General features: G+C 34.6%; 1 protein-coding gene across 1 annotated transcript in view; it reads right to left on the reverse strand.

Annotated features, from left to right (window-relative positions):
• Positions 1-2,401: 2,401 nt before the first annotated feature.
• Positions 2,402-24,161, reverse strand: part of LOC134841902 (uncharacterized) — a 40,170-nt gene continuing 18,410 nt past the window's right edge. The window contains exons 6-17 of the mRNA XM_063857973.1: positions 21,363-21,570; positions 21,085-21,159; positions 20,518-20,802; positions 20,245-20,319; positions 19,663-20,077; positions 10,732-10,922; positions 10,012-10,176; positions 6,793-7,057; positions 6,089-6,241; positions 5,256-5,434; positions 4,865-5,011; positions 2,402-2,750 (exon numbers count right to left, since the gene is read on the reverse strand). Coding sequence (XP_063714043.1) covers positions 2,542-2,750; positions 4,865-5,011; positions 5,256-5,434; positions 6,089-6,241; positions 6,793-7,057; positions 10,012-10,176; positions 10,732-10,922; positions 19,663-20,077; positions 20,245-20,319; positions 20,518-20,802; positions 21,085-21,159; positions 21,363-21,570 — 2,367 coding nt within the window. The 3' untranslated portion in view covers positions 2,402-2,541. The remainder of the gene's footprint in view (positions 2,751-4,864; positions 5,012-5,255; positions 5,435-6,088; positions 6,242-6,792; positions 7,058-10,011; positions 10,177-10,731; positions 10,923-19,662; positions 20,078-20,244; positions 20,320-20,517; positions 20,803-21,084; positions 21,160-21,362; positions 21,571-24,161) is intronic.

Below are 24,161 nucleotides of genomic sequence, written 5' to 3' on the forward strand. Positions count from 1 at the left end.
AACATGCTCAAAAATTCAAATTTTGCTTAAAAGAAATTGGAATGTAAAAATTAAAAGTAAAACATTCGCTTTTCATGTAAAAAAAATGGAATGTATTAAATCAAATTGTATATAAGTTATGCATTTCGAAAATCGTGCAATGTACTTTGAGTTGAAAAATTTTTGATTATTTTTTAATTTTTTTTTTACTTTTTTACTGCTGTATGAAACAAATCGTTTTTTTTTTCGATTCAAATGATCAATTAAAAAGCATTAACTGTTGCGCAGTTAAGTCGCACTTAAACGTCAAAAACTCATGGTATTTTACTGCTAATGCATTCGATTGACTCAAAAAAGCCTCCAAAAGTAGCTTTTTTAATTGCGACTTAGTTTGTGAAAAAAGTTGCATCGTAATATCACACTACGCTACACGCATGTGTAAATATACATTTAAAGTCAGACAATAATCTGATTTTAGGTTTTTTTTTGGCTTTCAAAAAAAAACAATTATTTGAAAAACATTTTTAGGTCAAGCAAATTGATTTCTTGAGCTTTCTGTAAAAACTACAAGACTTCGCCAAAACTTTGTGTGACGCCGATGAACTTCCAAAAAACACAGGCCATATACCTGAAAATATCGTTCGCCTATCCCATCTGCTCTCCTAATTCCCGCTACTGATCGCACCTGAACGATAATTTTTCTGTTACCTCAAAGAATTTCGCTTGTAATCGGGTTAAAAAAGTACCAACTTGATATCACAAAACAAACTATGTACTATGAGTTTGACACCATACCTGACAAGGATTTCCAATGATACCGCACAGGGTCGAATCTAGGATTTTCTCGAGAGGGGTGCATAGTGATTTTCGTACTTAATCGTCTATCCAACTAAATTGATTTTCCAAGCTATCTCTTTTTTCGGCGCGGGTTCCTTCTCACGACTCAAGTACCATACCTGTGATAATCTGATTATGACATCACAACCGAACTCTAAAGTTTGTTACACAAAAAACACAGGCCACCTGACGGTTAAAAAAGTATTGAACGCAAGAAAACAGAAAAACTCTTGACCTTTTTAGATTTTTCAAGGAAAAATGCCTGCTCTTTGAGTTTCAAAAGCAATTTATGATTGATGTTTTTGTTATAAAATTTACCCAATTTGAGACATCTGGATCAATAGGCAAACTTTCAATTCCGCTGAGAAATCTGATAACTATTTCCCACTTTCGAAACTAGTCAAGTGGACAAAATGAAGCGCTAATTCAGGTTTTTACTCTCTAAAATGCCTGTTCTCAATTTCTTTTTCTGGCAAAAATTACTTCAATTTTCAGCGAAACTTTTACAAAATTATCAGAGCTACCAGCTATGAATCTATCAATATTTGGTTTCAAAGACTTGCCAATGTAATTTGGGTCTAAAAATGCCAGTTTGGCTCGTCTGCAAACTTTAGCATCGTAGTAAACTCTTTCAGGAATAAGAGAAGTAAAAAAAGCTCATGCGACGTGAAACATTCTCAGCGTTAAAATTGAAATAAACAGTGTGAACAATTTTACCAGAATCTGCTGTTACTTAATTTTTCACACGGATTAAAAACTTAGTGCAGATGAAGAAATCTGGAGTTTTCAGACTCTGATTACTTTGGTAAAATTTTCAAACCAAATAATGATAGAATAATATATTGGTTTATGTAAAAAACTCGCTGAAAATCGAAGTAAACGTTGCCAAAAAAGGACAATAAAGACAATAAAACAGTTATTTTAGAGAGTAAAAGCCTGAATTTGCTTTTAAATTTGTTTACTAGTGTAGGAGATCATCACGTTTTCAGCGATTCTTACACGTTTGCTGTTCGATAGTGGAGTTTAAGTTCCTTTTATAAAAGGAAATGAAGTGAAAGAAATCAAAAGCCAAACCACGAAAAATCACAACTGAGGGTGACAAAACTCCTAAAAAACATAAACAAAATTCAAGGCCTATATAAGAGTACTCGCTATGTTCACAACTCTTAAACGCAAAACTATAATTGATATCCAACGAGTTTGTTATCGAATCTGAAAACGCCGCGACGGCTAAAATAAAACCGAGATAGCAAGAAATCAAAATTTTGGTCTGCATTCATGCCCCATCATCTACTCGACAACTTGATCGACTAATAAAATAACAGTAATGAACGATTTCTGATAGTGTCTGATTATACAAAATTTAATTTGATTGAAATTTCAAAATTATTTACACATCTGAATTTACAAAACATTTGCTGGTTTTGTTGATATAAGAATTGAGAATCTTATGAAGTTATTTAAAAAATTTGCAGATCACCAATTTAGGCAAATTTTTTCAACGTTCCAACAAACTCGACAAGGTACCTTAATTCAAAAAACCAAATATCGCTGTGATCACAAAAATTCAAGTTTTCCAACAAAAAAATTTGAGCCACAAAAAATGACAATTTTTTTACAAGACTGAGAAAACAATTGCTAAACTGGTGATGTTCTTATAAAAAATAATGGTGCCATCATGTACAAATAGAAGATTTGGAGATTTGGTGTTCTACAAGATAACTACTAGCAGACTTTATTTGACAAGTAGTTCTTAGACTGTGAGAATCCACTGAACATATTGGAACACCAGCGACTCCGTCTGAGCTTGAGTAGTCGGATGGCGAGATAGAGGGAGAGGGTGAAGGTGGTGAGGAGGAAGAGAAAGGCTAGAAGTGCCTGGTGGGAAGACAGCTCAGGGTCGCTTCTGTCCACCGGGTACATGCCTCGATCCACTAAAAACATTTTTTAAAGTTAAGCAGCCAGAGACATCAATCTGTAGGTTTTACAATCGAACTGAACTAATCTATGGCTTATTTAAAAGATATGCCCGACTAGGGTCCTTTGGGTATATGCCTCGGTCCCCTAAACACATCATTTTTTATTTTCACAGCCAGGGGCTTAACCTGTAGTAGGTTTTTTCGCTCGATCCAAACTACGCTATCTATGGCTTGCTTCGAATATTTCCATTATAAATTAAAATGCACTTGAGATTGCAAACCCACAAATATATAATTGCCAGGCAAGCACCACTGCCATGAAGATAGAGTTACAGACAACAGTTTTATTCGAAGAAAGTGACGGACAATTTTCGACTTTTAACAAGCCAGTTGTGATCGGATTTTTTTAAGTTATGCCCTGAGCTCAAAACTAGAGATGCCATGAGCTTAAAATTTAAATCATAGCCAACAGTTGTAAAAGAGTCAATGAACGCAAGCAAACAGAAAAAATACTGACTTGAGTTTTGAAAAAGTTTGAATTTCGAACTTCAAAAAATATAGATGCACTTTAAGTTCTTTGAATTTCAATAATAATTTAGGTTTGACTCTTTTTTGATAAAATTTAGACAGTTTGAGAAAACTGGATCAATATGTAAATTCTTGTTCCGCTGGGAAATTTGAAAACTAAAATCCACTTTCGAAATAAGAAGCCGAGACGTTTTATTTGTGAATTTACACTTTTGCTGTTCAAAAGTGGAGTTTTTCTTCCTTTTAACGAAAGAAATGAACTGAACTTTAAAAAAATTAAGCCGCGAAAAATCAAACTAGATTGTGAACGAATTTAAAGATTTTTTCTTAAAACAAAAGAAACAAATCATCACGACTTACATAACAAGCTTTCACGATTATCATTGTCTCCTAAATATTTAATTTGTGAACATCTTCCGTCTGTAACTAAATGGCCCTCGGGTACCTAGTAAAGAAAATCGTCCCTATAAAGCCTCGTATCAGGGCGATGCCCTAAAGGTTCCGACTGCCCTTTAAAGTCTATGGAGTAGTGTTCGCTTTAGAAAAAAATTGATAAAACTTTCAAAAAAAAAAATTTTCCGATTTTTTTGCAAAAATCATCCCCCCTCACGCTATATAAAGTACACAGCAAAACATTTAACATATAGCTAAGTAATAAAGAGATCAAATAGATAGTATCCCTCAATTCAATTTGGAACAATTTCTAATACGGATTAAATATCCGCTTACGCGTTAACAGCACAAACTACATCGCGCGTTAATCATTCCAAATTGGCATTCTTTAAACCCCAATAGCTTTATGAAAAATGTACACAGGTGAAATATTGTTTTAAATTTGAAGAAAAATAATTTTCGGCTGAAAGAAAAAAAATCCCGCCAAAAATGGCTAGTTAAAAAGTCGAAAATTGTCAGCAGAAAAAAAAACACCTACATTACAAATATTCCGTCACTTTCTACGAAAGTTGGCACAATAAATCAACGGTTGCGTATATGAGAGTTTTTACCTAGTAAAGAAACTCTCCCATCCGTTTTGCAAAAAAAGGGATATAGTTAAATAGATCCATCAATGTCAGACGAGCATGTTGGTCTTATCAAAACTGTTATCAGATGCTGAATATATACGCTACCAGATATAGGCACGGATATTAAAATTTCATGAAAATAAGGATTATAAAAAAATGGAAGTTTTGTCAACTTTTTGGTAAATCGCTCAAGCTTTCCCAAAACACTATCAATGATAATATTTTGAATAAATTTTCTGCGCCGCAGGCAAACTTTTCAACATGTTTCAGTCTCCTAATTCAAATCTAATTGGTAGACCGTCTTTCTTCTTCATTTTTAACACCGTCTTTCTTCTTCATTAAAAGATTATGATTGAAGCGAAATGAATGTGTTAAGCCAATTTATCTCATACACGGTAGCTTATTTGTATCCAATTTTGGAAGTCAGAATATTCCAACTGCAAAATTCGAGACAAAACCTTGAAAAAATTGATAAAATTTAACATCTATTTAACGGCGTTGCTCATATTTGTGCGCTGCCCCCCTTCTTAAGTGGCTCTTTGAAGGGATTTTCATTTGACCTGAATTATTTGTACACACCTTTCAGTGTTTCGTAGAGTCCTGGTCGGATGATTTGGATGGGCTGCTTACTTCTCACTTTGACCATTTTCGAACCCTTCGGTGGAGAGTCGTTGTCAGAATACAGGGACCTGCGTCTTCTTCGCCTACTTCCGCAGGCAGTTGGATCTAAACGAAACACATCCGTTGACCTTATAAAACAGATCATACTCATGGTATACTTATAGTGTTAATATTGGTTCAAAATACAAAATTTAGAATGCAATTTCAGTGGGTAATAAATAATTCGGTCAGTTCGTCGGAGCCAAAAGTTGATGATTTTGGGCACCGTTTGACATTTTTTTCAACACTGTTGTACTTCGGCATTGTTGTACTGCCTCAATAATTCTAACTATTTTATGATTTGTTTTACCGGTGATGTCACAGAAGCTCTCGCCTTCAGGACATGCTCTGACGTCACAGTGCAAGTAGACAGAGGCGGTTAAGACTTGATCTGAGCTCTCATCGAACCAAGCGAAGGCGTTGAAGTGGAATGCGTCTGCTAGGTGTATTGGAGGAGTGTCCCTCTCAAACGAGTCATCTGCCGCACAGCTATATAGCAATAATAAATTGTTTTCAAGCTTAAACCCAGAAAAATACAGAAAATTGTACAATTTATAACCCAAGTCTCAAGCCTGAGAGAACGTCATTTGACCACTAAAAAGGTAATGACACTTCCGATCACAGTGCTAAGCAGATATACACGAGCTGACTTTTGAGGGGATGAGAAATCTTAACAGGATGCATTTGTAAATTAGGGGTTGTTTAATTTTACAGAAGCGGATTTAGGGGGCTCGATAAATAATTGAAAAACACTTTTTGAAACTTCAGGAAGGTTTTTTTTGGTAATAACCTCAACAAAAAGTGTCCACAAATATCATTGTCAAAAATTCTGTCAAAAAAGACGCAAATGCTATCTTTGGACGCTGTTGGTCGACGTTGTGATCAAAAAAGTATTCTCAAGTTTCAAAAAGTCATTATCAATCATCCATGCGAAGGTCTTTTAGGCATTTAAAGAAACTCGCAAAATAAATTTGGTCAAACCAAACAAAATTCGACGAGGATTTCAAAAACTTTTCAGGGAATTTTTATCACTTCGGAAACAGTATTCAAGTTTGATGGTAATATGCAAAAATGTGTCGGATAAGGGCCAACCGTTTTTTTTAACAAATAAAGATCGGACTATGGCAGTGTATTGCAACTTACGTGTCAGCTTCGATGGTGTAAAATTCTGCGTCATCTGGGTTGGACGTCTTAGTGGCCTTGCAATCTGTGGCTACTACTTGGAAGTTCTGCAGGTTGAAATCTCCCGTCACCATCACGTACATCGGCTCGCCCAAGATCATGGGGGGAGATTGTCTGCATTTCAACAACATTGTTATAATAATACATGGTGATATTATATGGCTTCCTTACAAAAATTATAGGATCATTTGGTATCTTTCAAATGCAACTGTATTGAACTGATGCGCAAATGAGTGATTTATTGGGATCTCCTTAGCTACCCCCTTGCAAAAGGGGGAGATCGTTACCAGGTAAAAAACTTACATATGCTTAACCGTTTAGTTCTTTATAGGATTGGCAATTCGTTACGGGGGGTGGTAGTTGAAGACATCCGAGTTTTGGTATAAACAAGCTTTTAGGGATTAAATCCACCAAAACTCAACGTTTTGAACTCGAATCGATCATGGATTTACTATCTAATCGGTGAGATATATTTCTATCTAAAGATTTTAATAACGACGGTGCTGGTAAATTACTGCACAAAGTTTCTACGAATCTACCTCTGATATTTCTTACATCGGAATTTTTTCTGATATTTCTTAAATATTTCATAGTCCAATTGTAGATTCAATTTAACATTTGTCCTAAACAATTATACAGCTAATAATTCATAGATCACAACTTACGATGTGTAAAAATCCTGAAAGGTGTTGTCGAAATACACATTCATAGAAAATTGGAACTGGTTGGTTCCGGCCGCCGCCTGATCCGCCTCTTGAATGGTCTTCACTTGTCCAGTCTCTATGCCTTCGCCATTGTAGTAACAAAAGGCTGACACGTGCCAGTCGTTGAACCTCGTGATAGTCAGTTGGTTCTGTGACGTCAGAGCTTTGGCCGCTGGATCGTCCCGACTGCGACTGACTCTTTGTTCGTAAAGCACGTTTACCGTAACTAAATAAAACTTTTTTTTTCGATTAAAACCATAGACTGACTACAACGCGCACTGTTTAGTTCTTTTAGGAGAACCACTGTCTTTACATATGCAAATACCTACATGCTGTGAAGTTTCGCCTCACGAAAGGGGCTCAGAAATGTTGCCTCACCCTCAAACAAGGAGCATGATTGATCTTAGTGGGCCTCGAGCCACCGACCTTTCGACCGAGAGCCACTTTACAATCGCTACCCTCAATTATTTAATAGTGTTCTTTGCATAACCTGATGCTGCTGTGGCATGCAAATTTTTTTTTGTCTTTGTAAAATACGCTATGATGCGTGGTTTGAGGGATAGAAATGTTCTCAATGTCAAAAAATGTAGTTTAACAAGTATTGGTTCAAAAAAAGTAATCGGCGAACGTTTTACACCTTAAGAGTAAACAAGACAGATCGTATATCCGGGCAAAGCGCTGAGTTTTTTTAGATTACTAACGGAGTATGCTTGCACTAGATTAAAATCCGAATGGATTTGCTGCTCGAATAAGACTTTGATAGTTTCAATACGCGAATTTTTTATGCGTGGCAAATTGTATGCACTCATAAACATTCCAAATTGAATTGAGACAAAGCTAATTGGTCTTATGAATTGAACATACGACTCAACTTAAAGTTTGATACTATCAGCCTAAAATTCGTTATCTGTCAATATTTCAAAAACCAAAAATTTTTCAAGGCCAATTAATGGGCAGTCGGAACAATCAGGTCTTTACCCTGATACGAGCTGTCTTGTGATAATCTCGTATCGTATTAGTAATGCCAAAATGCTGGCTCCAATTCAATTGGTCTAATTTAATTCGCCGAAAACCCGTGATATATGAACGTAACATATCGCGCGTTAAATATTACGAGCTGTCCAAATTAGCCATTTCCGAGTCCCTGTAAAACTAATCACAGGGATAAAATCTTTTTAAAATTGAGCTCAAGTAAACGATGGTATAAAAAATCATCAAAAACGTTTAGTTAAGAAAAAGTTAATGCGCCCTGAAGGTTTTGAAAGCCTTTTAATGTTTCTGAAGATAATCTCGATTTTCAAAATTTGCAAATTTGCAATTTTCTGAAATTTGCAAAAAAAAATTGGAAAAATGTTTGAAATCATCTAACTACACGTTAATTAAATCAGAAAGTGACATAAATATCACACATTAAAGTATTAAAATGAACAGATCGCATACCTTTTTTCAATTTGAAACAATTTGTGAACCCCGAATTAAATAACCGTTTACGAGTTAAAAATTGCAAGATTATATAACCCTCATTTTTCAATTTTTATTACAAACAATCGCAAGTAAATCACCTTTTTAAATTTAAGCTCAAAACATCAATGACTTTCTGATCATAAGAAAATCTGTCAAAACGACAGGTTAAAAAATTGAAATTGTTCTTGAGAAAAAAGCCACCGCAATCAGAAGTACTCAAAAACCACAAAGCAGAAATTTTTTTCAAGACTCAGAACAAAAAGCGTTGAATAGAAAAAAAACAAATCAACCTAATTTTTCCAGATTGTAAGAACAAGATTGCAAATGATCTTACCATTCAAGAAGGAACTGGAAAAACGAATTGAAAAAAAATATCAAAAAATGACGGTTTATAGCATTCGAAAATTTATTGTAACCGAAAAATAACAATGAAAATTTTATGTTAACAAAATTTTAGGTAAAAAATATCCAGCAGAAAAAAATTTTTGAAAAAAAAATCAAATTTAAATTTGATAGTAAAAACTATAGGTCCTGGAAGCTCTTTTGTTTTCAAGAACAATTTAGGATTAACACTTTTTGATGAAACTTAACCAATTTGAGAAAACTGGATCTTTTTTGTTCCTCTGGGAAATCTGAAATAGAATCCACTTTCAAAATTGAAAATCGATCACGTTTTTCGTGACCTGTACACTTCTGCCGTTCGACAGTTGAATATATCTTCTTTTTAACAACGGAAAGAAGCTGAACTTACACAGAAATCAAAATAAAACTCAAATTTGAGCGCGGATAATATTTATGATTTCACAAATCTTTTTGCAGAAAATTGGATGTACCACATACATAGTGCTATACATGCAAAGTAATGTACACAGTTTGCAAATTAAACCCACAGAGCTTAAGTCGACAACCGTACAGCCGAAAAGTCATCAGCAAAAAAAAATATTGAAACTCAATTAGACACACAATGGTTAGATATCTAGATTTTAATCTCCAGTAGGTAATCGCATAGTGCTATACACGCAAAGTTATGTACACAGTTCGCAAATTAAACCGACAGATCTTAAGTCGACAACCGTACAGCCGAAAAGTCAAAAAGTCATCAGCAAAAAAATTAATATTGAAATTCGATAATTAGACACACAATGGTTAGATATCTAGATTTTAATTTCCAGTAGGTAATCGCATAGTGCTATACCGACAGAGCTTAAGTTGACAATCGTACAGCGGAAAAGTCATCAGCAAAAAAATAAATATTGAAATTCTATAATTAGACACACAATGGTTAGACATCTAGATTTTAATTTCCAGTAGATAATCGCATAGTGCTATACCGACAGAGCTTAAGTCGACAACCCCACAGCCGAAAAGTCATCAGCAAAAAAAATAAATATTGAAATTCTATAATTAGACACACAATGGGCAGATATCTAGATTTTAATTTCCAGTAGGTAGTACCCAGTAGTTCATTTTGAATTTTCAGGAAATTTGGCATGTCAGTAGCACAAAGGATTCAAGTGATCTTTTTAAGCAAGTTGTTAACCTGAACAAAGTCTATATTCAGATTTCATAACTCTTGCTAATCGCAAGCGTTAAGATTCAACTTTGTCAAATATCATGAGCGGAGAAATTGCAAAAAAAACCATAGCTTAGTGAAATTGAATATTGGGCTGGTGACCGATTAACTAAAAAGTAATAATTCAGAGGAAAGGTACCAACCGTTGTCTGCCACACCGATGTCAACCACTTCTCTAGAAGAGCCACACTGCAGTGGATCTGAGTCCAGATTGAACTGTCTGTAGAAGTAGCTGTCCCTGATGAACTGAGGGTACACTGTCCAGTCAAAAGTACAAGTTCTGTCTCGGGCCAACAAATCGGGAAAGTCTAAAACAGAAACCTCACTACAATACTCCACTCATTATACACTCTTCAACATCTGTTCAGAGGCCAAACCTAATTTTTGGGCTTCATACGCAACATTGAAAGAACATGTGTAGTTATATCACGAAATTTATGCTTCTGTTATACGGAGGAAAGACAGCAGTGATTTTCTATTAAAAAAATTTGATTATATTTTAACTTTAAATTTAACTCCAAATGAAATTTAGATAAAATTTCGAATTTAATTTAATGTCAATTGATTTAAATGCAAAACTCTGAATGCGAACAATTTTAATGAGAGACACTAAATGAACTCATGCGAAACAACTATTTAAAGTTACCCATTAACACCCTTTTTTATCATTTTACTTTTCGCTGATTCCATTCATTTTTCAAGTGTCGAAAGCATAACATTTTCGAAATGGTTTATTCTCGTCACAGGCAAAATTTTTGCTAAACATGTAATTGTATTCGCTACAATATATCATCATTCCAGGCAAAACGTTCTCAAAACCGATTGCCCTTGAAAAAAATCAAAGTTGTTTGCAAGGAGCTAACCTACTGACGCATACTGTGCACTCAAGCTATAAATGAAGTCTCCACTGCCATCTGATCCTACAGTTAGACCATACAAGTAGTAATCTGGGAGGCCAGTGGGTGCAGATGGCTGAGTGAATGCCGTCTGAGAGCAGGCAGAGTCGTCCACAGGACCCATACAGCCGCCACTGATATCCATATTGTTACTATTCCTGCAACAAGAATATCAAATTGCGCTTCATCGAGAGCAAGAGACATCCAAGTCAACCGCTGCAAAACCCGGTATTTAAACAAAGTACAGTTTAATAAAAAACATCTCATGCAGCCGAAGCAAAAAAAATGTTTTTCAACTGTAAGTTTTAAAGAGTAAATTTCTGAAACGTGGATAAAGCAAGAAGATGATGTGAACTTATGGAATCTTAAACCTCATACACATGTAATGTGTAGATATGACGGACAATCGATGCTTAAAAAAAAAAAGTGGTGGTGTTTTTTCAGATTTACCAATCAAGTTGGCCCTAAAATTGAGAGACGATTTAAACTTGTTCAATAGCGAAAAATATGGATCAGTGTGGGTTGATTGCCAATCTAGTTTTAATGTTGGCAGTAAGAAAAATGTTAATTAACTTATTTTATAACCCGAACAGAACGAATTTTATTGCGTTTCTGGAACAACTTACTGAACATTAATAATGCACTTTTTGTATCTAACTGAATAACTTCGATGGGTGATTAACGCATTAATTAATTAAACACGGAGAAAGAAAATCTGAAATCAATCATCATTCCATATGGATTTCAAAAGTTTATTGTCCATATGATGCAACACGAGCCAGTTCTTCGACAAAAACCCATATTAATTGTCTGATTGATGAATTTGAGACAAATGGAAATGATTTTTGCTTTGATACGCCTTACACAACAGATCATTTTGCTACACTGATTTTGACAAACAATAAATGTGGAAAAAACAAACCGCAAGCAGTTTTTACTTTCAATTAAAAAATAGCAAAAATTGGATTTTGCCAGACTCTATCCGCTCTTCCTTGGTTTCAATTAAATCAATGTACAGACGCACAAAACATGATTTCAATGCTGTTAAATCTAGATTTTTTTGCTTTTCAGCAACTAAAGATTATATCAATGTACAGACGCACAAAACATGTTTTCAGTGCTGTTAAAATTAGATTCTTATGGTCTTCAGCAACTGAAAACGAAACAAGAATCACTTCTGGCTCATCGAAATGAAAATTGGCGAAAATATTGACTTTGTCGCGACCAAATAGCCGAAGTAGTTAAGGATAAACAAAACAAACAATCGGACTTATTCTTTCCTTTTCTCATCACAATCTAGCAAAAATTGAGAACTTTTAACCAAATTCGAGGTTCCAGTTCCTTCAATTCCAGAATTACTGCTCTGCGTGATTCAATCAAGAAAACAAATATTAAAATTGCCAATCAATATATTTGTGTTTTTTCAAAATTAGGGAAATTATTTGGAGCTGCTAAACTTCAGTTTTATGATCAAGGTACTTCTAACTTACCAATTTTTGATTTTCAGCACAGAACAGTGTAACAACGTTATCATATACTGCGAGAACTAAATTTGGGACTTTATTGATCCCGCTTGGGCAACAAACAATGTACAATCAATAATTGTTGCTAATACCTGCATAGATGAGAATATTTTTCTCACGGAATTGAAAAAAGAAAAACTACACAATTGATCTTAGCAATTAATAACACATTAAAAGAACCTATGCAATTTGAAAAAAACTTTGAGACAATTCTTCATGCTCAACTTAAGAAACACTCGGAAAAACATCAAATTACGCCTCCTTTTCATTTTGGATTTCGCAAAAAACTTTCCACACAAAATTCGCGTATTTACGTTGCCGAAAAAATATTCGAAAAGTATTTGATTCCAAAAAAAATTGTTCATGCAGCTTTTTTGAACCTTTCAAAAGCTTTTGACTATATTTCTTATGCCTTAATTGAAAATTTTTGTAACAAAAAAGCCTGTTGAAAGAGTAAATGTCAATGGAATTTATTCGGACTGGATAGATGTCAAAAAAAGGGTGACGCAACGAACAGTACTGGGTCCGTTGTTGTTCAATTTGGATGTCAATGATAATCAAAATCGTATCAGCGATGGATGTACTCTGGACAGTATGCTGACGATTGCATTATGCATGCGTCATCTATGTCATCAAGTAATGCTCTGAGCCAATTAGAAAAATCCTTACACAAAATTACCTTCTTTTTTTGCTGAAAATGAGTAAAATCAAAATGAATCGAAATTGGATTTTATAAATTTTTGGCAAAAAAGTGATAAGCAGAAAGTGGAATCAGTTTGTTTCGATATAAACGAACATTAGGAAGAGAAAAAGTCTGAATGCAAACAATTACGTTTGATTCTAGATTCTCATCTGTTATTTCAAACTAAAAAAAACTGTTGAACTGGGCCCCAAAACTGTTGAACTGGGCCCCAAAACGCACGCTTTTCTGGTCCAAAATAAAGTCAGCCACCATACTGCGTACATACAAGTCTTTTATCGGAATTTAAAACAGAATTAAATTGAAAAAATTAACTTATCGACTTCAATATCCTCCTTAGAAGAGGAAAGTTTTGCCAATGCATTAAAACTGCCAATAGCCAATACAGAATTAAAAATCGCACCAAGCACAAAATTCTTGATAACCATTATTCAACTGCTTCTCTACAAAAATTGTTCATTCGCCTCACATCAAAAAAATTTAACTCAATGCTAACAACATTTTGAAAACTCGACAACACTACTACAACATTTAAGAAAAAATTGAAACAGTTATACACTAAACAAATGCAATCTAATACAGCATGTACGCAAACAATTACATGGTGTGAGTTCCATTTTCATTAAAACGTTGGTATATATCACCAGTAATATTTACCGAAGTTGTTAAAGTTTAAGTGTTTTATCCTTATATACAAATGTGTTTTATTTATGTTGTTATGTCTTAGTTTGATGTTTTTAATCCTGCAGTAAATTCATCGCTTTTCACTTATTTGTTCACTTCTCTTTTCTAAATACTATTCAAGCAACTAATCTGAAAACTTGAATTTATCTTTATTACTTTTTACTGTATTGATGCATAGATTTTTATACAGTAAGTGAAGTGTTATTTCTTCTTTTTCTTCTAGTCACATGATTTAATAAACAGAAGGACACTGCTGGAAAAATTGAAAAAACTCTTGAAGAATCCCTACGAGCTTCAATTCATTCTATAGAGTGTAAATTTTTTTATAGCATAGTCATTCACTGCATCAAGAGAGCTAGGACCGGCTATTCAGCCTAGCAAGTAGCTACCCGCTGGGATCACTATCGCAATTAGGTAACGACAAAAAAATACAGTAAAATTTTTTTTCCCAGAAATACACGAAGATTTCGTTTCATAGACTGCAAATATCGATCAAACCTGGATCGCCTTTTCACAGGATATGAAAACTTGGGCAACTTTTGAAAAGAAATAGAAAAATAAAACCACCAGTTTTTATCAGGAAGCTAAAAAGTATGTATCTATTCTTCGTACGGAGCTCAACAGCTCCATTGTTGGTTCTTTTTTGGTAAATGGCTCTAGTTTAAATTCTTGCTAGCAGATTTAAAATTAGGGAGCCATAATCTTCAGAAAAAAATTTGCTGCACTGGAACTTAACAAGTTTAAGATATCCTAATGAATGAAAGACCAGAGGTCGATTTGAAAAATTCTCATCGTGAAAACATGTTGTTAGTCTATAATATCACTTTTTTCTCTCACTGTTGCTGCTGTTTTAAACAAAAAGAAAAACATCGATGCTACTGTTGTTTATATAATGCTGTTGGTCAATTTGGTCAGATTTAATTAAGAGGCTCATTAAAATTGGTGCCAAAGAGATACACTTCGAGTTTGTCAATAAAAAAAGCGAATTCTATAATTAAAACCAATAACCGATTTGTAAGAGAGTCTTCAAATCACTTGAACTGCACTCCACTTTCCGAGCAATTATGCGAAGTAGTCTGCAGTTGGCTTATTATTCTGAATCTATTCCATCCAAAATCTCATAAAACTGATTTTCTCAAAACTCATTAAAAGGAAACTGCTTTTGTTTATCGTTCAAAATGGCGAAAAATTTAAAAGGAAAAAGCGGCCAACAATGATAACAGTACTAAACTGAACAAGACTGCTCGTATATCAGACCAAAGGCCTGAAAGTTCCGCCTGCCCCTTAACTGGATTCGAGACAAATAATTTATTCTCGACTGCCAAGATATCATATATTAACTTCTAAAACTTGATTCGTTTACGGAATTGATATGACAATTCAATTTGGAAAGATCTTGAGTGCGGGATAATTGGTAATACATAAACAATTTGTATATTAAAAGTATTCAGTAATAAACAAGGAGCTCTCAACCAAACTTAAGGTAGTGCGAGCGAACCCGATTGTATTCATAAGATTCCAGGATAGATCACCACGCAATCAAATTTCTTTCGTGAAATTGGTCAGAACAAAAAACTCCAAGCATAGAGATTCCTCACTTTCTTCGAAAAGCTAAAGCTGGAAGTACGTGTTTGGTATTTTTTGCGTTTGAAACACTGATACGTGATGAAATGCGTATTTTCAAAAATTGGACTGTGCCCAAAACCTGACTTGTTTCTCTACTAAAATAAGTAAGAGTGAAAATTTTGGAATTTTCCCAAGATATAACAATGTTCTGACAAAAAGTCGCAGATTCTGTTGGAAATATTGTAGCAACCAGTTCTTTCGATACGACCCTTTATCTAAGATTAGATAGAGTAGTTTTTTAAAAGAAATCAGAAAGGTTCCAAAAACGGTCAAAAAATCAAAACTTTGACTTTTCCGAGGGCCATAACTTTTAATGTTAAAGAAATGGGCGAAGTCGCGTATGCGAGGAGCTTACTACAGCCCATTCTTCGGATTGAACACAATTTCGCAGATTTGGGAGGGTAGTTTTCGACAAGTCAAAAAATTCGAAAACGGTCAAAAAAACAAATATTTGGTTATTCTTAGGACCATAATTTTTTGTGTGAAAAAAATTGGGCTTAGAGGCTTATGCAGGAGAGCTTTCCGCAAACGGTTCTATCAATTAAAGACAAAATCTCCGATTTGGGAGGCTAGTTTGAGAAAACGAAAAAAATATACGGATAAAATACTCCCCCACAGACATTTTCGAAGGCTGTAGACAGTGGGTTAAAGTAAAAAGAGACTAGGTGATTATGCAGGCATTCAAAGGAGTCGGCGGTCTCTCCATTGAAAACCCCTTTTATGCAAATAGGTAGAATAGTATTTGAGAAAACTGAAAATTTTGCAAAGAACAACGAAAAAAGTTTCCTCAGCGTCTAAGAAAATAATTGAAAACCCAATCCCACACATTTTTTATAAAACTTGTTTTTATCTAACAGAAATTGTAGGCAAACATGCCAAGCAAAACATTTGAAATTAGAATAAGCAAAGAAATATAAGTTACGAAGCGGAAAAGAAGCCGACAATATTTAAGCAGACATCAGTTGAACCGAAAAATTTGTCTTTGTACAAAAAAAACTTTGAAAGTCGTGTGTTTAAACTTTAACGCGTGGTGTGGCTCTTTAGCCGACATAACTTGAGCAGACAAATAAAAATCCAAAAATTCAATTTTTTCCCGAAATATTATTTTCCATGTTATACATTGCGAAAAAAAAATCATGTCCTGCTGGGACTAGAACTCCAGACCTTAGGGTACAAAAGAAACCGCTTTACCTCCAGGCCAAGTGGAAAGGAATCTGGAAAATGTTAAGGTTCAAAAACAAAAACAAATTCAATTCGTTGTAACCAAAGTTGTTTACGGGGAAAAAGTTTCGTTCCCAATCACAAGACACTTGCTCGTACAAGTGTAAAAATGAAAAGTTTTTGTTGCTTTTTAAATTTTCTATCCAGACGCACTTCAACCTGCAAAGGAAAAAAACTCGCATCTACTAAATTAATTGAATAACTTAGCTCGTCTTAAATCAATTTGTAATGATTGCCAATACGCCGTATGCTAAACGTTAACAAAGGCGACAATTAAAGCTTTTTTTTACCAGATGTTGAATAAAAAAGAAGTCCATTTTTTTTGAAAAAATAAGCTAAAATTTTTATGAAAAATATATCCAGATAAATATCTACAAAAGCTTCAAACCTTCGTCTCGGATGAGGCTCATAAACAGCCTTAGAAAGCATTGAGAATCATGACTGAGCGGCAAAAAATTCAAAAAACTTGAGCCGACACTCCTTAAGCCGAAAACGAAACTGTAGTCAAAAAAGTTTCAAGCTTTTAAAATTTTGAAATCAAAAATTATACAACAATCCATCCGTGCTGAAACAGGCAAAAACCTTTTAAAAAATTCGCCCATAAAACTACGCAACATTAGTTGACTAAGCCGACATGACATTTGACGAACCCGTTGAAAAAAATTATTCAAAATCAAAGTTGGTAAATTCACAATTACAAATAAGAAATTGCTTCAAAAGTGTACGAGATAGCATGTACTGTTTTTGAAAAAAAAAAGAAAAACAGTCTTCAAAAATTAAGACAAAAACCAGAAGTCCAAAAAATCAGATTTTTACAATAAATTTTTTTGACAAAATCAATTACAGCCTCAAAAGAACTCAGATTTTTATTTCCGCAGCAGAAATTGAGCAGCAGCAACAAAAACTGAGTAGCAGAATTTGCGAATCAAAAGTTGTTCGAGGGAAAAAACTAATTCCCGATTACAAGTCACTTGCTCTCGCAAAAGAAAAAATAGAGAAGAAAATAGAAATTTCACGCTCCTAATTATCAAAAATTGGCAACTTTCAAACTCTCAAAACCTGACAAAAAAGCTTGCAAAAGAAATCCTTTCAATTTTGAGCTCAGGGAATTAATATCAACACAGAGGCAAAGCTGCGCTTCGCAAAAATTTGCGAAAACACAACCAAAAAGCAGCTCTACCAAATGATATAAGAAAAAGTAGAAATGAGCCTCGAATTTTTAAAAACTCGAAGCTTAGCAAAAACTCGAATTACCAAAATCTGCGACCTAGCAAATTTGAGTCTCACGCACTAACCATTCAGCCACGGATGCTTAAAATCCCCAGGAACTAACCACCAATAACGCACATACATAGGCTAACAAATTGCCAGATCGATGCCGCAAAAGTAGCACCAAATACAAAAAGATAAAATTTTTCATGCAATAAATTGCAAATCAAAAAGCCGCATTATGTATAATTTATGCATTTCAAAAAAAATGCGAGATACATTGAATTAGAAAATTTCTGAAACCGAGATTTTATTTTTGTTATGTTGTTTGAAACAATAAGTTTTTTCGGTTCACTTGATGAATTAAAATTGCATCAACTGTGTAAACTTATAACTATTCGAACGTCAAAGCACATGTTATCAAAAGCTGTAAAGGTGCCCCACCATTATTGATGTGCCGCACCATAAAGGTGCCGCACCAATATTTGCGACTTAGGTTGGAAAAAAAGGTTCGCACTAATACACTCGCTTGGCAAGTGTAACCAGATGGTTAAAAAAAATAGCTTGAATTAAAAAACCACCAAGCAAAAATATTCTGTCACTTTCTTCGAAAGTCAAAACATTAAGACACATTTATTTCAAAATTTTACGATTTTCAAGAATTGAACTGAGAACTAAGATTTGAAGAACTTCTGTTGAAAATAATATGAGAATTTCAGCAGTTAACTCAAAAAATTACATATTTTTAATTCAAATGAATGGAAGCCAAACTCATGTCCGAAATACCGAACGACTAAAAATTTCGAAAAGAAATAAACTTCCATTAAAATGTCAAAAACTGACTGATTTTCATGCTCTTGAATGCTGAGAGAATTACTTAATACAAAACTTCTCCCTAATACAACTTTCGGGCACTCGGCCATTCGGTGACCCGGTATTCACACAAATGACTCCACTAAAAATATTTAACACAGATGCGAAGCAGCAACTTCGCAAACAAAACCAAGAAAAAAAACGGCAAAAAGTAGTGCTAAAAGGGTCAAAAAAATTGAAAATAAAGGGAAGAAAAACAAAACTAATTAAAATTCTGCTAGATGCCGGAATCGAACTCCCAACCTTAAGAGTCCTACTATCTGCGCAATCATAGGCTCTTCGCAAACCTTCAACATTACCCACCAATAAACATGATACAAAGATATAACGCTATGCAGCAAAAGTAAACCAGATATAATGTTATAGCTGCAAAAACGGTACCAAATATATAAGACCTTTCATTTGCGACTTGGGTTGGAAAAAAAGTGGATACCCCATTATGACAATATGCTCAGCTTGTGTAAAACCACTATTGAGTCCACTTGAAATTTGAATTCGAAAAACGAGCTTCAAAAGCAGGCTCAGCAACTTTTGCTAATCTCGCAGAACCTAGTTAAGAGCGCAGAAAAATTTTAAAAGGCAACAGAGAGCAAAATTCAATGTATGCAGCAAATATTAGCCACAAAGGGTAGTTTTAGAGCTCGTCTGCCAAAAAATAGTAGTCATAGAATTTTTCTTAAAATCAGCCCCTGGGCGGTGAGAGTGACTCTCGTTGATGCAGCAGAATCTTGGTTAAACTCTTTGAAGCAGCAGAATTTCGGTTGTAAACCTGTCTGGGAAGTCATTTTTTGAGGCAAAAACAAACAATTGAATCGAAACAAGAAGAATGAATTAACTTAGCTTACAGACATTTTAAATTACTTGATTGTAGTTGAAGTCAAATAAACCGAAAAAAAAACACTTAATGTTTCTTGGATTTGCGAGATTTACCGGTGTACAAAAATAAAAGTCTGGGTATACGCAATATTTTTTTGAAAGCTTTATCCGGCCAGAGCTTGGAAAATAAAGGTGCAAAAAAAACTGGACAAGACAATCCGCCGTACATTAAACCAAGATCTTCACCTGAACTCAATTCCAGCTAGACAAGTCCCTCCATCTGCAATTATAACAGACACTGGCACATTGTCATATCCAGATGTAATTCCAGACCAGTCAACCTCCACTTTATTACCACTCTGACTATTATCATAACCGCTCTGAGATCCAGCAATCCACTCGTTAATGATAACACCATCTCTGTCGGCGTAGCCCAAAGAGAGTCCTCGGATGCAGGACCCTGAGTTGTCCCAGTAGACTTGCACCTTTGCGGGGTATCCTGAGAAATCCGGGTTGATGGGACTGTTAGCGTAAGTAAAGTGGTTCTCCTTTAGCCACTGTGATTGTACTTCGCTTACTGATTGTGTAATTTGGGTTAAGTTATTGGCGTCGCCTAGGTCGACTTCGGTGTTTGTGCCGGCAGACGAAAAGCGAACGGTGACTAAACAAGCAGTACGGAATTTAAACTGTTCTGCTCATAATACCTCTGTTCAACTGTTCAAAGGCAATCACTATTTTCTGACACTCAAAGCTTAATTGGAACCAAAAATGTTTTTCCATGAGATCGAAATATGAATGATTTGAAAAGGGAAATTTATTTTGTCTTACCTTCAGGCAAAGCCTCATAGTTGACCTGGAGATCCATTTTGCCATCATTCGTGCACTGAATTTGGACTCCCGATGCTGAAAACAATTGAAGTACCCCGAACTGATGCGTTATGTCAACAAAACGATCTAAAATTATATTAGAAAAAAATTTTCCTAAAGTTTCGTAGGCCTTGATCACGAATTTCGCAACTATATTTCAATTACCATGAAATTTTTAGATAAGTAATAGACTCAAAAAATAATAACTAGTATTGATCAAAAAATGGCGCCAACCTGTTTTGAGCTGTCCGTTGTTGCTGTACGAATAAACTGTGCTCTCTGCCTGATTACTATCCGGAACATAACTTATTAGCCCAGTAAGAGCATAATCATAAGTAGTACCAGCCACCAATTGATAAGCATAAGCAGTTCCGTCTCTGCCTCTCGATTGTGATTGGTCGAAGTTGGATAAGAAAGAGTTTTGAGATGCGAAAAAGTATCCGTTCAGGCTGAGGTCAACACTTGAGAAGTCGGCTGGATTATACCACACAATACTCTTCAAGTTAGCATCTGTTCCGCCTACAGCAATCAAAAATCCAGATGCATGTAAAATCCTATTTAAACTCAAAAACACAAAAAATTTAAGGAATGGTTAAGCTTCTGTTTTTAACAACAAAGAAAGCAACTGAAAAGTTTTCGACATTTCTTGAAGTAGACTTGCCAAAATATAATAATGAAACTATAAATTTTCCTTCAAACTCGATACATGATGATTGGATTTTCAGTAACTGAAAATTAAATTCATTCTTTTTGCTTAAAGCTAGGTACTTTTTATGTAGTATATCTTTTATTGGCACTTACTAGTAAAAACTGTCGATTGGTAAGCTGCTCCATCAGAAACATCTCTCGTGTAGACCAATACAGGCTCGCGCGCTTCTGCAACAAAAAAACTATCAAAAATAAGTTTTTTTTATTTCTGCGATATCGTTTGTATTAGATTTCGTTAATATGAATTTTGCGAGTTTCATTACTAGTTACAAAACTTATACATGCTTAACGGTCGAAAAATTTCTTTAAAAGGGGTAAAAATAGCAAGGGAAACAGCAAAAGAGATCTTTTTTGTGTAATGTCACACTTACGGGCCCAGTAAAACGTCAATTGTTGTGTTGTCGATCCAGACACTACTGTCTCAATGTACCAGAGGATCTTGCTTTGACCCGAGGAGGAAGTGAAGTCGAACTCAACTGATAGGCCAGATGTTGTTCCTATTAGCTGGTAATTGTTATCATTCCAGGAGAATGCCAGACCATTTAGGGTATCAGACGTTGAACTGTAGTACACAACAACCTAAAAATGTAACTTTCAAATACTTTCAGTTCTCTTTCTTACCTCTGTTTAATATTTTAGAGTGAAAATTGACTCAAATTTAAAGTTTTGTAACATATATTAAAGTTGCTAAAATTGAAGTTTCTAAACTGTGCGGCAGACTGAACCATAGCGTTTCTCGTACTCAAATGCTACGATATTTATATCGATGAGCGTCAACCATTGATTCACCGGGGAAATTTTCATTACAGTTACTATAGCTTGACGTATTCAACAACAAACCATTTTCTACAATTAATGCTCAATTTCATTAATTAGAGAGAACGAAAAATAGTTGCCAAGATATCTACCTGAAAAATAAGCTACAGATTGACTGTGAACTGCATCTTTAAGGTCTACAAACATTTTCCATTGTCAAGATTCTTTCGAACGGTCAAGATTTGAAAAACATACAATGAGGCGAAGTTGTGCTTGCAAACACAATCAAAACTAAACAGAAACTCAAAACCTCGTACTATTGAAAAATTGTCACGAAAAAATTTGAAGCTTAGTTCAAATATTTTCGCGCACAGGCTATGTAAATCACTAAGTAATACAATTCTAGTCTAGGAACGATTTAAAAAGACCAAACAACTAGTCTCAATTGAAGTAGAAATGAATTCTGAGCTGGATTTATTCACCGCCTTGTTTTACGCGTAAATAGCAAAGTGGTAAACAGCGCAGACATTATTTAACCGAAATTGGTCAATTCTCAAATCCCAAGACAATGTTAAAAAACTGCTCGTATATCCGGGCAAAACCCTGAATGTTTCGACAGCCCTTCAACTGGCCTCGGAGAGTTTTCAAAGAAAAATTCGACACACCACTTGCGATACAATACAAACATAAAAAAAACATAAATCGAAAAAAAATTTTGATGTTGAAAAATATTAGAAACCAAAATTTTTGTATGTCTCGATAAAACAACTAGGGGCCCAGCTAAAGCTGGAGCTACGTGTTTGATATTAAATGCGTTTGCCATACTGATGCGGCAACAAAAATGTGATTTCAACACTAGGACTTTGCCCAAAACCTTAGTTGTTTCTCTAGTAAAATAAGCGAGGAGAGTAAAAAAAAACTGAATAAAATAGGAAAAATTAGGGAGTCGACGCTTCTGCAGGGACAACTATCGCAAAATTTCTAAAAAACAGTCATAAGTTATAAAAACGTTTAAACGACTTTTCAAAGCAGAAAAGATTCCGAAAACCGAGTTTCTCGATTGAATACAACCTGAGATTTGGCACAGTAGCGTAAGGTCAAGCAATTTCCAAAAATCTCAGACTTGGGAGCGTAGTTCTTGAGAAAAATCAAAAACTTAAACAAAAAAATTCGTTCAAAAATCAAAGTTTTGACTAGTGTGAAGTCTATAACTTTTGGTGTCAGAAAAATTGGATTGTAATCGCAAGTTTTTGAGAAAATTTAAAGTTTAAAATCCTGAATGAAAAATTTGACTTTTCTGAGGACAAAAACTTTTTGTATAAAAAACTTTTAAAGTGATGGCTAAAACGGGAGCTTCCCACTTTTTATTATCTCTATTGAACCATAAAATCAGATTTGACACGTTAGTTTTCGAGAAAAGTCAAAAAGATTCACGAAACAGTCAAAAATCAAAGTTTGACATAGCCGCTTATGCAGAAAAATTTTCAACAAAATTTTAGTCATTGAAGCTAAAAACTCAGATTTGATAGTGGCAGTTTTTGAGAAAACTTTAAAAAATCAAAAATATGGGTCGATTATTCCCCAACAGACTTTTTCGAAGGCTTTAGACAGAGGGGTCAAAATAAAAGAGACTCCAGAGGAGTATGCAGGCATACAGAGGAGGAGAATGGAGCGTCTTGGTATTGATACCCTGTTTTGAACTTTAATTAAAATTTCTGAGAAAAACTAAAATTTTTCCAATAAATTTGGAAATAATTCACAATAACGAAAATGAAAAAATTTCAACAAACCGATTGGTAAACCAACAACCAACTGGAAAAGTGCAGAGGGTAGTGTTAGAATGTGTGTTTCCTCGAAAAGACCGAAAATTGAGTTATTAGGTCGATAACAATTAGGCCAAAATATTTCGGACCGACGAATTTTTTCAGCGAATTAAAAAAAGGAAATACGAAGTCAAATTAAGTAAAATAACAAACTGTAGGAGTAATACAAACACTAAAAGCAACAATAAAGAAAAAATAGGCACAGCACAAAAAATTATTCCAAGATGTGACGACTAAGCCTAAAACAGACAAGCAAACATTTAATTGAACGAAAAAAACTTCGAGCGGCACTAAAAAGAAGTCAAGGCTAGTAGATTTACAAAATGAAGGAGTAAACAAAAACACAGAAAGCATTTAAAATGAAATTGCATTCAGTTAAAAACCTAAAATATCGCAATTAAGCCGACAAAACATAAGAGAACAAATCATAAGCCGACAATGTTTTTTGAAATGGGAAATTTCCCGCTTGGAAAAAAAGGCCCTGCCAGCTCAGATTGGAACTCAGGGCCTTTGCTGTCCCAGGCGTATCAGTTGCTTCCAGGCTGAATAAGCCGGAGACGTTTAAAAATTCGAATTCATTATGAACCAAGG

This window comes from Symsagittifera roscoffensis, chromosome 3 (assembly GCF_963678635.1).
Source record: "Symsagittifera roscoffensis chromosome 3, txSymRosc1.1, whole genome shotgun sequence".
Lineage (NCBI taxonomy): Eukaryota > Metazoa > Xenacoelomorpha > Acoela > Convolutidae > Symsagittifera > Symsagittifera roscoffensis.